At 36.7% G+C, this 14,840-nt stretch overlaps 1 protein-coding gene across 1 annotated transcript in view; it reads left to right on the forward strand.

The window, feature by feature from the left end:
* Window positions 1-11,703, forward strand: part of Maoa (monoamine oxidase A) — a 58,699-nt gene extending 46,996 nt beyond the window's left edge. Inside the window, exons 10-15 of the mRNA XM_021187695.2 lie at window positions 1,902-1,955; window positions 5,151-5,208; window positions 6,537-6,634; window positions 8,453-8,564; window positions 9,435-9,497; window positions 9,686-11,703. Coding sequence (XP_021043354.1) covers window positions 1,902-1,955; window positions 5,151-5,208; window positions 6,537-6,634; window positions 8,453-8,564; window positions 9,435-9,497; window positions 9,686-9,829 — 529 coding nt within the window. The 3' untranslated portion in view covers window positions 9,830-11,703. The remainder of the gene's footprint in view (window positions 1-1,901; window positions 1,956-5,150; window positions 5,209-6,536; window positions 6,635-8,452; window positions 8,565-9,434; window positions 9,498-9,685) is intronic.
* Window positions 11,704-14,840: the final 3,137 nt, after the last annotated feature.

Genomic DNA, 14,840 nt, shown 5'->3' on the forward strand with positions numbered 1-14,840 from the left:
CAGATTCTCATGTAGCTAGACTGGAGTTCATTGTGCTATATAGATGAGACTAGCTTTTAACTCCTGATCCTGTTGCTTCCATCACCTAAATGCTAGGAGTGCAGATATTTACCACTACATCGGACTTTGGGCTTTGTTCTTGATAATGAAACCCTTGAAGATATATCACCTCCACTTTGTTCTTTGCATTTGACTCCAAGAGCCTCAAAACCAGAGGTGATAATTAACCAGCACTGTGTTTATAATAACCATTGCCTTTTAGAAACCATACATTAGATCTATTAAATACTTGCAACATAACCCCAGCATGTTTGATTTCCTCAGTAAATGGCTAAATAAAATTAAACAGTATTTGTCTACAGTTGCATTCCTAACTTGAGATTTGACAGAAATTTGAAGTCAAAACCATACAAAATCATCTGACTAATGATTTAATTTTTATCAGCTCTGGATAATTTTTTAAAAATATTATGGAAGTATGAACTTATAGATCATTGCATAAAGCTAAAATTTAACCAAAACAATGAATTTTGAAGCATCATTGAAAGTGATAACTCAAGCAAAATTGTGATTTTTATCCCATAAGGTTAAATAGTTCAAATTTCAGTTTTTAATTTATTCAATTTTAAATATTAAGACACAAATGATGGATTTTATTGTGGAACTTCATCAATACTTCATTTTTGCAAATTTTCTTCTTCCATTGTTCATCTCCATCCTCCAGTACCTCTCCTTCTGTCCTCTAACACCCCTCCTGCTGATCCCTTAAATAATATGCAACTACCTGTGTTAACATACTTTGTATCTTTGCTTCTCAGAACATTCTCTAATAGCAGTCCTAAAGGAGTTTCTGGTGATAATTGAGGAACACTTTAATTCATGGCTGAGGAGAAAAAGAAATTCCCCCTTTCAGCCTTGATCTGTCTATTTAATCTCTCTGAAGAGGAAGTAGTTTCATCACATTTTAGTTCATTTGGATTAGGAGTGGAGAATAAATCTAGAGCTTTCTGTCTAAAACTAATCAAGTGCTTATGTCCATACCCATTCCTTGAATTTTTGTAAGATTTCTGTTGCTATTAATAGTATAAGTAAGGATTGCAATTAAATCTCATAATTCAATTCTTTAAAGTGTAAGTGCAGTTAGTATTATTGACACAATAAACAGAATCTATTTGACTACAGGGAGCTGAGTTACTTTATTGGAGGACAGTATTTAATTAGTTCCCAAGAAAGCTGAGTTAGAGATAGAGATAAGAGCACAAGAGTGAAGTTTGGGAATTACTGCCTTTGTGGGAGGAACCATTTGGAGACTTGTATGTCAGCACTCAGCCAGCCCATGGATGTCTGGAAGATGGAATGGTCCTTCACAGTCAAACTGAGAGAAGGGAATGGGCACCTTAATCACTGACTGTCAATTGCCTCATAGGAGAGGCAGGGTATTGACAGAGGGATGTATCTGCCACTGAGTATAATTGCCCAGAGAAGGTTTTATTTGTGAGATAGTGTACCAATTACTGGTTCTAAAGTGCATTTGTTAGGGAGTGAGAGAAGTACCATGGTATCTATCATAGGCATGTATTAATAGTTATCCAGCTTTTATTGAGTGTCATTGCTCGGATAGTCATCTAATACAGTCTTAATATGAACAACATTTAATTTTCTATAATACCAAATATGGTGTTAATTTTTAGAAGCAAAGTATTGGTCAAGAGGTTGGTTATCTGTTACTTAGGAGCTCACAGGTTACAGAGTTTTGAAAGCAGAGAGAGCCAAAGATAGGATAACATTTGTCCTAGGAAAAAGGGGAGGACAGGGAGAGTTCATTAATGCTGATTAGGTGGTAATGTACATTTATGTAGCATAACTATAACTGACCATTCAAATGTGGCTTTCTTCTCCAGCTTCATACTTGCCCGGAAAGCTGAACGATTTGCTAAACTACATAAAGACGTAAGGTAAACAATTTATACCTGAAAATCAATAATGGTTGCCTATATATTCTGTTTGTTGCACCAATAATAGTAGAATAGCATCAGGCAAAGCACAATATTTTACAAATATTCTTATCCTTAAAAACCATTTTTTTAAAAGTATTTTGTGATAGTCTTCTTGGTCAAGTCAATGTGTATGTACATACATTAATTTAATTTTATGTATTTGTGTTTATTTTATGTGGTTAAGAGGTAGGGTTTTCCTAGAATGCTTAGTTATATAGAACCCTGGGGCTTAATCACTTTTCTTAAACACCCCACACTTCTGCCTCTGAATACTTACTTCACTAAAAGATCACTGTGGTGATAACGTTCTAATAAGGAAAAAAACTTGGTGTGTACATATATGTGTGTGTCTATATGTGTGTGTGTGTGTGTGTGTATGTATGTAGGCTCATGTACACCATAACACACGAATGGAAAATGGCGAACAATTCTGTGTTATCAGTTTTTTTCTACCTTTAAATGGGTTTCAGGAATTGAATTCAAGTCATCAGGACTGTATAGCAAGTACCTTACCATTCAAATCATAGCCGCTGACATGTGACAAAGTCAAGAGTAGCAGATAACACATCCTTCTTTTCTTTTTTCATTATACCACACTAAGCCTGACATTTTCTTTTGGATTTTCTGCCTTTCCTTTCTATTAATAATAAAATAAATAGCAGACTGGAGGTGGACATTTGATTATGATTCCACACACTGACTGAACTCTAAAAGTTCTTATAAGACAAAGCCTTTACTGGAAATACCAGTGAAAAGACCAGTGGTTTTCAAAACTGACTTTGTCTAAATCTCACAAAAGATATTTAGAAAGTCTATTTTCTTGAGGCTTATAGAATATGATTCAATAGGTCTGAAGTAGAGACTGAGAATTTATACTTTTGAACACCTGCTCAGGTGATTATGATGAATAGAGAGATTTATATGTTATAACTATACATGATGATTTGCATGGTACTCCTTTTGGCTATAATTTTAAATATATTCCTTTAATTTTTGAACCAAAGTAATCTAAATGCATCGCTCGGAGTCGAGAGTGTAACTCAGTGGCAAAGCACATGTTTTGCATGTGTAAAGTGCAGTGTTCAATCCCTGTCACTCATTCAAAAAAGTTTTTAAGTTTTTAATATAACATTATTGCCTTCTATATATCTTCTAAATGTTTTAATTTTAGTAACAGAAAGGGAATGGAAAGATAGTTTTCTGGCTTACTTTTGAAAATTTGTCTTTGACTCATTTAATAATATGAAATGCAGTAAATCACATATTTTATTATGTTTTTATTATTTATGATTAAAAGTGAAACTACAGTGAAGGTTAATTTTTAAGTTTAGCTCTAATTTAGTAAAGATTTTATTATATGTCCAGAAAATCAGTTAAATATATTAAGCATTTTAGGATACCGATTGGCATTTATCTTAGAGTATTTATTGCTATGATGAGACACTATAACCAAAAAGCAACTAGGGAGAAAAGGGTTTATTTGGCATACATACACTCCATAACACTGATCATCAAAGGAAGTAACTCAAGTAGGGTAGGACTCTGGAGGCAGGCACTGATGCAGAGGCCATGGAGAGTGTGGCTTACTGGCTTGCTCCCCATGGCTTGTTCCTCATTGCTTGCTCAGCTTGCTCTCTTAGAGAACCCTGGACCACCAGCCCAAGAGTGACATCACCCACCATGGTCTGGGTTCTTCCCCAACTGATCACTAATTGAGTAAATATCTTACAGCTGGATCTCATGGAGGCATTTCATCAACTGAGGATCTTTCCTCTCTGATTATTCTAGCTTGGATCAAGTTGACACAGAACCAGCCACTTCAGAAATATTCTTACTTGTCTTGGCAATACTCTTAATTGACTACAAATGACTGAATTACCACTCAGAATCTTTTGTAATGCAATAATCTGCCATCTTTTTGTGGCACAGAAAAGAAAATACTGACTGAGCATAAAGTTTGACTCAACACATATTGAACATCAACTATAGACAAAATGCTCAGAATAGTAAAAGTTTACCTTCCCATTACTTGAATGAGTGGTAGTGAAGGAATCTGCAGCTCACTGAGCTTTGGCTTCGTCTTTTCAGTGGAGACTTTAGATTAGACAGAGAAAACAAGTAAGCAGTAGTCCTGAGACTCCTTCCTGTATGTTAGAGCTTTTAATCATGCATTTTCTAACTGTCCTAGAATTAACATGTCCACTTTACATTATGTGACATCGTTCATGAGTGACAGTTTTCTTCTTTAAAGCCTTCCATAGCAATAGATAACATTGATAATCTCACCTCTTCTTGACTTAATATTTTGTACTTATGTGATAGTTCTAACAGTTATAGCAATAGTGTATGCATGACAATAGCAAGAGTGATAAGCTTACAATTTCTTTTACACTATTTAGAGAAAGTGGACTTACGTTTTAAAAATATTTTCTAGTGAAACTGGTGATATAAACTTATATATTTTTATCTTTTATTACTACTAAGCTTGATTATTGCACCTACACTCACATGTGTATACTTTTAACCATTTGTCTCATCTGGTCTTAATGCTTGTTTTATGGATTTGAATTACATCTTTTAACTCATTTTCATAGAAATTGTATCGATTGCTCATTAGCCTTTAACAAATATTTCAGAGCCATTTTCACATATTTAATCTACAGAAAAACCAAAAAAGAGTGAATGTAAATAGTATATATTCAATAATTGAGATAGGCCCATTAATTTAGAATATGGGTAATTTAAATTTTTCACTAGGAATATTTGTGAGTTTAACCTGTATCTTCTTTCAAGAAGAAGTTATCCAGGCATGGTAAAATATAATAATCCCAGTGCTCAGGAGGATGAGGGAGGGAAATTATAATTTTGAAACCACTCTCATCTGCATAGCAGTTCCAGGCTATAAATAGTGAGACCTTGTCTATTTTAAAAGAAAATCTGTTGGTCCCTCATCAAATTACCAAATTGAGGCATATGATATTAATCAGCATACAGAAATCCACTAAACCATATAAGGTGAGTCCAGAAATCAACTATTGTCTTATAGTTATAGAATGCCATTAAATTTCATTTTTCTTTAAAGAAGAATGGAATGCCTTTATTTTATGTCCATCAATTATAACTTTGCTAACATATTTTTATTCTTCTCTCTAGGAAGAGGAAAATCTGTGAGCTGTATGCCAAAGTTCTGGGATCTCAAGAAGCTTTACATGTAAGAACTCTCAGTCTTTAACAGGCTTTGTTCTGTTGTCTTAAATTGGTAAATTAAAACAAACTCTGGTTTTGTGGAAGTCTTAAGCAGAGAATAGAAAGGGGTGTGCTTATTTAGAGGGTTACTTTCAGCAATCCAAAGGCATTAAAAACTAGTGTTCGGTACATGGAACTTATGATATGGCATTACTTTGGGATTTGTAAGTGCTCACTAGATAATAGTCATTCAACTGTGGTGAGAGACTTGGAGCCACAATCATTATGTCATGTATCACTGAGATTGGTCTGCAGAACAGAGATACTGTGCTTTTGACATTATCAAGTGATTGCTATAAAACAAAACCCCAGGTATGTCATCATGCATTGGCGAAGACACCATGATATATATTTGACACACCAGACTTAATCTTTGCCCAGGCCATAGGCATACTAGTTCATTTTCCCACAAGGAGACTCTCAATTCATGTCTCATTTGGTACTCCCAGGGTTTTTACACTGTTTCTGAAAGCAGTGAGAACAAATGTTTCTGTAAAGCCCACCCAATAGCTGAGGACATTTTCTGTGGATTATTGTTTGAACTGTGCAAATAATAAACATTTAGAATGTGGTAGGGAAGTCTTGGAAAACTCTCATGTTCACCAGCAACCACTTTTATCTTAATTGTTTCCTTTAAGGGATATTTTTATTATGTACTTTTCCAGTTTAAGGAAGGTATTCTGAAAATATGCTTTGTGCTTCTCTTATTCTTGTTCCCCCCAACCCTACCCTTGTGCAATACCTGTGTAAACTGGAAAATAGTCCATTGTCTTACACACTCCAGTGTCTTGGGGAAAACCTTTCCAGAAACTAATTGTCAGAAGGGTTTCCTAAAGACCTAGCTCTAATCTTTAGAATCTGTACAAATGAGAGTATCCTCTCTCCCAATTATTAGGATATTTCTTGATTCCCTTAAGAAAGAGGCTGAAAAAAATCAGTGTCTTTAATGTACAATGTACTTTGTTTTTCATGCAATATCGGGGATCAATCTTGTGGGCACTGGGCATGCTAGCAAAGTGCTGTACCACACAGCTTCATCTCCAGACTGGCTTCTTCCCTCTTACTTCCCTCTTATTCCTCCCTCTTTTCCCTTCCTTTCTTCATTTCTTATTTATTTTCATTTTACTGGGGCTTACACTCAGGGCCTGGCACATGCATATCACTGAGTTCTATCCCCACTTTATGCTTTAAATATAAACTTTTTACTAATAAAATATATACTAGCCTTCACTGTTAGCAGGTAACAGTTCCATTTTTATTTTCTTTTGGAATTTCCTCCCCATTGAACTACAGCCAGTCCATTATGAAGAGAAGAACTGGTGTGAGGAGCAGTATTCCGGGGGCTGCTACACAGCCTACTTCCCTCCTGGTATCCTGACCCAGTACGGAAGGTACTACCTAATCACTCCACCAACTCATCCAGGGCTGGCACACATTCAGACAATTTACATTCAATAAGAACCATGCAAATTGACAGTGTTGTTTATTGTAAACCCCAGAAAAATAGTCAGCCTGTAACTGGGGAGATGTCCCCAGGAAAATGGATGTCAACACAAAGAGTGGTATCAGTGTACTAGGTAAGATTGCAGTTGTCAGCAGCACTTGTGACATGAGGACAACTACATTGTCTACTGGGAAGCCTTTGAGCTTTCCTCAACATTTAGTCTCACAGGACTACTCTATTCTCTAGTACTAGTATACACAGAAGGACACTGTCTGCATGTGTCCAGTACATATGTTTTGTCAACAGAGGAGCATCAGATATTTCTCTTCAGAGGGAAGAATTCTCAGTGTTTACAGCTGAGGTACAAGGAGCTGAGATCTACATGGCCTGGGAGTCTTCCTCTACTTAGAAACACCTTGTTTCACACACATTACTACTTTGTCTTACAGGCATAGGATATAGTATCCCACTTGCTCAGTTTCAAGAGATAGAACACAGAAAGAAGCCTAAAATGATAGCATTCTACCAGGCATTCACAATTCCTTCATTATTCTCCCCATATGGATATAGTTACTACTGAGGGGTGGGGGGAAAAGTGACTTCTTCAGCAAATATTATCTGGTCACATCACACCTTCATGAAATTTCTAGAGGACCAAATCTAGAATGTAAGCATCAGGTTACATCTGTCCATAGAGAAAGAAGCAGCACTTGTTTACCTGTACTTTCAAGAGCTTGTTGTTTACCTTTTTCTTCTTTAACAGAATCAAACATCTATTGTTTGATTTATTCATCACTAAAGAGGATGCTGACCTATTTTTAGCCAGCTAGTTAGCCTGTGAGAACATGAATTCAACTTCTTGGTAACATCTCAAACCAGCTAGTTAGCCTGTGAGAACATGGATTCAACTCCTTAGTAACATCTCACAGTTATATTCCCTATTTGTGGCCCAAATCTAGTTCTGAAGTCTCAGTCCAGGTCTAGATGATATAAATAGAATAGAATCAATGGGGAAATGAGGCACAAGATTCTTGAATTGGAAAAAGGAATGCCAGTGGGTTGAGATGAAGGCTTTGGGCTGGGATGTACAGTTTAGGGGAGCCACAGGAGTGACAAAGATAACACCAAGAACATTAAGGTAGAGTTACCCATGTTACCCATTGACTCAATCCCTTCTTTGGACTTGTATATCAAATTTTCTTATAGAAAGAACCTATTTGCTCACCCTTAGCTAGTCCCCATAAATGTTCAGAGAAATTTACACATTATATTATTTCAAGACTACTTACTTCATAGACTTCCTGGGGTCTCTCTTCTGCCAGAAATGACAGTGTCTGTATCTTCCCCCTTGCCATTACAATCTCTTTTGATGTCCTAAAAATGCTTCATGGCCCAAATCTGTGGATGTGTATTATCTTGAATAGAAGGCAATATAATAAATAAAATGGGCTACAAATAGGGAATATAACTGTGAGATGTTACTAAGGAGTTGAATTCATGTTCTCACAGGCTAACTAGCTGGCTGAAAATAGGTCAGTGTCCTCTTTAGTGATGAATAAACTTAGTCTGCTTCCCCTCAGGTTCAGATCCTTGTGCTTGGGTCCAGGAAACAAAGAACTGCATTTTACTTTGGGATGAGACACTGACATTTCCTGCTTGATTAGTTTCCCTTCCTTTTGTGGAGTAAATGAAGGTAGGAATTGATTGGATAGTTTCCCCTCAGCACCTTACCATATAATTATGTGAACTCTTTTTTTCCTTAAAGGGTGATTCGGCAGCCAGTAGGCAGGATTTACTTTGCAGGCACAGAGACAGCAACACAGTGGAGTGGCTACATGGAAGGTGCAGTGGAAGCAGGAGAACGAGCAGCTAGAGAGGTAAGGAAGGAAACTAAGGTGTGCTCCTTTTCCAGTTGTAATTTCATCATGGGCAGCAGTACTGGGAATTGAACTGAAGGTGTCATGCATGAGAGGTATGGGTTATTCCAGTGAGCTATCTCCAGTCCTGTAGAAACATTTTTTGTCATCTGATCTTTCTGATTCTTTATTTTACCTTTATATGAATATACAGAAAGAAACTAGATGTTTGGGCTATTTCATTGACACAATTGTGCACATATGTGGAGTATACAAATAGTTTGATGCCTGTGTGTAGTATACAATGATCAAATCAAGATAATTATCATCTCCTTCATATCAGACATCTATCATTTCTTTGAAATATTCAAATCCTTTCTTCTAGCTCTTTGGAATTACATAGTAAATTGTGTAAACCTATATTTAGTAAACCTATATTGCTATAGAATGTTAGAATTTATTCCTCCCAATGAATTATAATATGGTACTTATTATCCAGTCCCAGTAGCCTTATTCCCTGATACATTTCTTAGCTTCTGGTACCCCCTGTTGTTTTCTCCACTTTTATAGGATCCACTTATTTGCCTTCTGCATATAATGGATAGCATGTATTATTTGTCTTTCTAGGCATGGCAGATTTCATTTATGGTTGTGTTGTCCTCTAAACTCATCCATGTTGTCACATTGACAGGATTTCATTCTTATTTAAAACTGAATAATGTTCCATTGTATATGAATAACAAATTTTCTTTATCCATTCATGCATCTATTTCTTGATACTGATAGCATTTCTTTGCTACCCACCTGTGGGTTCACCAATGTTTAATATGATTTTGAATCTGTCAACGGTATATACTGTCACAGTATAATGCTGTAATCACTTTCTTTCAGGTCTTGAGTGCTCTAGGAAAAGTTGCCAAGAAGGATATATGGGTTCAAGAGCCTGAGTCCAAGGTAAGTTTGGTTACTCCATATCTACAGATCGACTACAGCACATAAAACATGCACTGCCCTTCATTCAGCCTCTGCTTTTACTATAGATGCAACTGTCTTGGGATAGAAATACATACTACTACAGATAGGCTTTGTTTCTTTTAGCTATGGCAAGAATTTCTATTAATGATCTGTATTCATCTATTTAGGATGTTCCAGCCCTTGAAATTACCCACACCTTCTTAGAGAGGAGCCTGCCTTCCGTGCCTGGTCTGCTCAAGATCACTGGTTTTTCCACCTCTGTGGCTCTTCTGGGCTTTGTATTGTACAAGTTTAAACAGCCCCAATCCTGAAGTTTTCACCCACAGGCCTCCTGCTTGATCATCCTTAGCAAGATGAGCATGTAAAGGAAAGTGAGGATGAATTACAGCCTGTGTTTTGGGCAATTTAAGTGCACTTGATTTAACCCTCATCAGTTTAATTTCAGTCTTTGTAAAATGGTAATGGTCCAAACAATCACCTAGCTAATTTCCATAAGAACGAGTTTCATCCTGTTTGTTAGACTAATTTGTGTTGGTTGATAGAATAAAATGTTGCGTGCTTAATTTCAAAAAGTGAAGTGCTTATGAGGAATAATTTCTGGGTTCTGCTTTTTTTCTTTTGCCTTTAATGAAAAACAGCTAATGGTTTCAGAAATAAAATATTTGACTTACTGTGAGTTTTGTGTAGCATCCAAGGTGTACAGAGGAAAATATTGGCTAAAATGTTCCCTAGGTATCCTCACTGATTACTTGTTCCATGTGACACACACTACAATAGGCACTTTCTTTTCTGGACTGTATCTAGATAAGTATTGATCCTTGTCAGTAACATTCTGTGCTGATTTAAGGTATGTGGCATTATTTTAATGTGGTCTATGGCTGTCTGATCATAGAATTAGATTTCTAAGCCTACCTGTGTCTTCAAAATGGTTAAATATTTGTCTTGGTTGATAGTATACCATTTCCTCTCAAGTGCCAAAGGACATATGAAATTTTCTCTATTGTTATTTGTTGTTACAGTCATATATAGAATGAAATTAGGGCTCTGTGGGATAACATGACTTGTTTTAATTATTAGGTTTTATAACAGATATTGAATCGAATGACTTTATATATCCATACTGGGTTCTCATTTAGGAGAGTTGTGGGTCCAGGACAGTGCCTGTCTTTTTTCTTTCCCATCTGAAATCCTGTCAATTAAAAAAAAAATTCCAAAGGTTTCAACCACAAAGCACTTCTTTTTTTAAAAAAATGTAAGTATAGTTTTTATTTAAGAAGAATTATGTCAGCATATACTGGCCAACCCAAGTTTATTATGCTAGCTTTATCCTAAATGTAAATTTAAGCCTCTAGATGCTGATGTGTGGACTTACAGCCTTTAAAGTTTTGCCCAGTCTAAGAGCAAAGGTCTAGATTTCCTACCTTGCTCTATCTTATAATTCAAAAGCATTTTAACTAACTTAAAAGATTCAGTGATGTCTTAGATATTCTCCAGTCCATAAGGAGTTGCCTCAATTCATATCAAACTGTAGTGAGAACTCTCAGCACGAATCTGCTCCAGTTGTGTGTGTTAACTTAGTTCTGACTCATCTTGAAATTATTTAAATGAGTGGATTGGCAAGAGGTCTAAAAGTATTCAGATTGTTAACATTAAACTGTTGAATATTGAAAACCTCCTGAGTTTGCAGTTTACCCTCTGCTTTTTAGAAAACCAATTAATCTATCCTAATGATATCAACCCTATTAAGCTACAGTTTGGATATTAAAATGATTTCCAGTACAGATGTGTTTAGACATGGAACGGGAATTGAGAAACACTATACGTGAGGCTGTCTACCACAAAGTTAACATTGCTCTTTACTTTGCAACAGAGAAACAAAAATCATTTCAAGAGATTGCCAATCCCCTTCATAGATCTGAAGGCCAGTTGGCCTTTCTCCATAGTTAGGATGAGAATTGGTTTTTAAAAGTACACCTTTTTTGTCATAGCTGTTAAATATGATCTCATATTACACTGAAGAAAATTAAACTTTACTGAAGGACTGTGAACTATGTTTTGTTTGATGGTTGTAAACTTGGTACCTAATGTTCCATGTCTAAATAAAGTTGGCCACAGAGCTACATATGGGCATATGCATATGTATATGATTTGCCACTGAAGTAAGATACTGTCTATGTGGTACTGAGTTTTGTTCTTCTTAATAAAATGTGATGTCACAGTTCATTCAGATAGGCTTCTCTGATTTGGCTAATAGTTTATCAAAAGTTTCAAATGGCTTCTTATAGCCAGAAATCTACAGAGGATGAACTTTTAAAAAGCACTTGATAATGATACTCTGAATTCTTAACACTTGGTTTGATCTTCATGTAATGAAGGTTGACAGATCAAATGCTATAATACTATAGTAGGCCTGACTGGGCCACAGGTGTGGATTTTGACAAGTTTTCTCACCTAACTACCTTACAATGTCTTGGGCAGATCATTTGGTTTCTCTGCCTCAATTTACCCATGTGTGGAAAGACAGTCCTGTGCTTGATATCTTCTAGGGATTTTCTTCATTTCAACATTATGTGATTAATGCATTCTGTTGCTAGCATTATTTCTCATCACTTTTTGGATTTCCTAGGAATAGACCAAGATGCTGAAAGTTTGCTAGAGGATGCTGAAGGTAGGTCTGTGCAGAGGACAGTCAGTGTGCAATGCAGTTGCAACTGAAAACAGTACATTCGAATGGGAAGGTGGTAAGGTTGTTAAACTTCCCTCCATCCCCCATCAAGGCAAGATCTAGGTTTTAGTCCTTCTATCAGATATTTTATGGAAGGGAGTGTGATTACAGACAAGACAGGTCCGGAAACAATTCGAAATCAGAATCTACAGCTGCAATTCTCAAGTCCTAATGAGAAATTGGGATCAGCCTGTCTTCCTGGCAGCTGGGGATCCGGTATGCATGATGGCATTTAATTCTGCAAGACAATCTAGTTCTGCAGAGCACAGAAAATGACTTTGTCAAGTTTAAACCATTGTGGACTTGAACTTTTAATAGTGTCACTATCTCTATGAACATGTCCCTATTAAAGAGAAGGCTTTATTTCTGCATTATTTTTTATAAAGGAAAAAACAAGTTTAAAGGAACCCTGAAAATGACTTAAAGGAGAACCCTACCTACACATTACTAACAAAAATCAAAGGGAAAAATATATGCTTACAACTGGCCTCGGTGGTAGAGGAAACGCCTAGCCTCACTGAGACTTGAAGTGCCAGTGTTGGGGGGATACCCAGAGGGACTCTCACCCACTCAGAGGAGGAGAGATGGGGAAAGTATTGTGTGAGGGGGTGACCAGGAGTGGGAAAGTGAGTGGGATATAAAGTGAATAAATAAAAAATAAAATTAAATTTGAAAAATTTAAAAAGACCCAAATAGTTGTCCTTAATAATCAGTTAAAAGTGAATAGTAAGCATGAGACCTTATAGAGAAGTAAAGACTAGATAACCTAGGAGTTATGTGTCCTTCTGAAAGGTAAAAATTCCTTTTGATAACTTCAGGCCAATTAAAGGTGCTGCTAAAAATTTGCTTGACATGACTAAATTGTCCTTTGGTCCCTGATTCTTTTTTTAAAAATCCAGTTTATACCACCTGAATGCCAAATTGTTTTTGGATGCCTCTCGTCTGCTGAGAAAGAAAACACAATAACAGTAATTGTTGAGTAAAATTACCAGGAGTGGGTAACAGAAGATCAAACAACAAACCAGAAAACACAGCAATACCCCTCTTTAGTGACAGCCCTAGCAACACTTCCTGCCCATATAGGCATATCCACATAGCCATGTCATGGCTGGCAAGAGCGGTGCCAGACACCATGTGGGGACAGGGGTGGAGAGAATTCTCATCATTCTATAGAAACTACCCTTTTGGCAGTCTTTGATCTGTGCTGACTGAAACAATTCTAGTAGGCAGGACAACAATGTGAAATAGGTTAAGTCTGAAACTAATGCGGTTCACAGTACATGAAAGAATGCATAAACAATCCCTAGACAGAAGAACCTGGTGATTCCTCAAAAGGAGGATGAGAACAAAGGAAGGCACTTTGTAACAGCAACAGTTTTTTCCCTCTCACATGGGGCTTTTGTTCCCTTGGAGAAGGCCTTTTTTTTTTTTGTCTAAAGATAAGGCAGGACTCAAGTGATAACTCTGTGTGTGTGTGTGTGTGTGTGTGTGTGTGTGAATCAAAGTGATTGATTAAACTGAAGTCAAGTTTCTGAAGGTAGCTTTGGAGGCCTCATGCAAAAACTTTGAATAAAGGATACTTCTAGACCTCCCTTAAGTCATGTATAAGCGTTTTGCCTACTGAATTAAACCCTTTTACAGTCACACCTCTGTGTGAAACAGCTTTTCCTATTAATGAGCATAAGATATTTCTCATGAGCCACTGAAATTCATGAATGGAATGGGGAAGAATGGAGTGGTATGGCATGGGTGTATACTGGGGTAAGGGAATGCTGTTTGAGGATGAAAAGAGAATGGGAGAGATGCTTAAACATCCACAAAACAGCACACTAATGAGAACCCTAACAAGTCTATAGCAAAAATTTGGAATCATTTGTTATTAAAATACTCCTAGCCAGCCACTCAAAATACTTACTTTGCAGGGTTCACAGTAATGGTGAAATAATGCAGGCAAGGCCTTAGCATAGACACTCCCAATCAACCTTTTAGAACAGAAGCACAAAATGACCTTGGATTTCTTAAAATCACTCAACAATACTCAACACCTGTGTGCTAGGTTAGCCACTATGGGATTAAGTAGTGAATCAGGCAAGCATGGCCTGCCTCATGGAGCACACGTGTAATTAGAAATGCCAAGTAATCCATTAACTGGGACTTTGTTCAGTACCCCACAAAGGCACAGGGTACTACTAATGGAGTTTAAGGGAGAATATTAGAATGTAGTTTCAAAGCTCAAAAGCATCACCATATGCAACAAGTCAGTGAACTGCCTGCAGAAGACAACATAAAAAGAGGTGACACAGCTCATCACAAGAAGCATCATCAAGAAGTATCAAATGTTAAATTCCATTTGTCTTATTGACTACAGTCCAATACACCAGACTTTTACCCACATCTCCTCTCTGTACAGCCCCTTTCTGCCTTTGGAGCTCTTTGAGAATTTCACATAAATATTTTGATCAATATGATCTCCTCTCCCTCTAAATCCTCCCAGATATACTCCTAACTCTTTATTTTTCTTTCCTTTCCTTTCCTTTCCTTTCCTTTCCTTTCCTTTCCTTTCCTTTCCTTTCCTTTCCTTTCCTTTCCTTTCCTTT

Source organism: Mus pahari, chromosome X (assembly GCF_900095145.1).
Source record: "Mus pahari chromosome X, PAHARI_EIJ_v1.1, whole genome shotgun sequence".
In the NCBI taxonomy this organism is placed as follows: domain Eukaryota; kingdom Metazoa; phylum Chordata; class Mammalia; order Rodentia; family Muridae; genus Mus; species Mus pahari.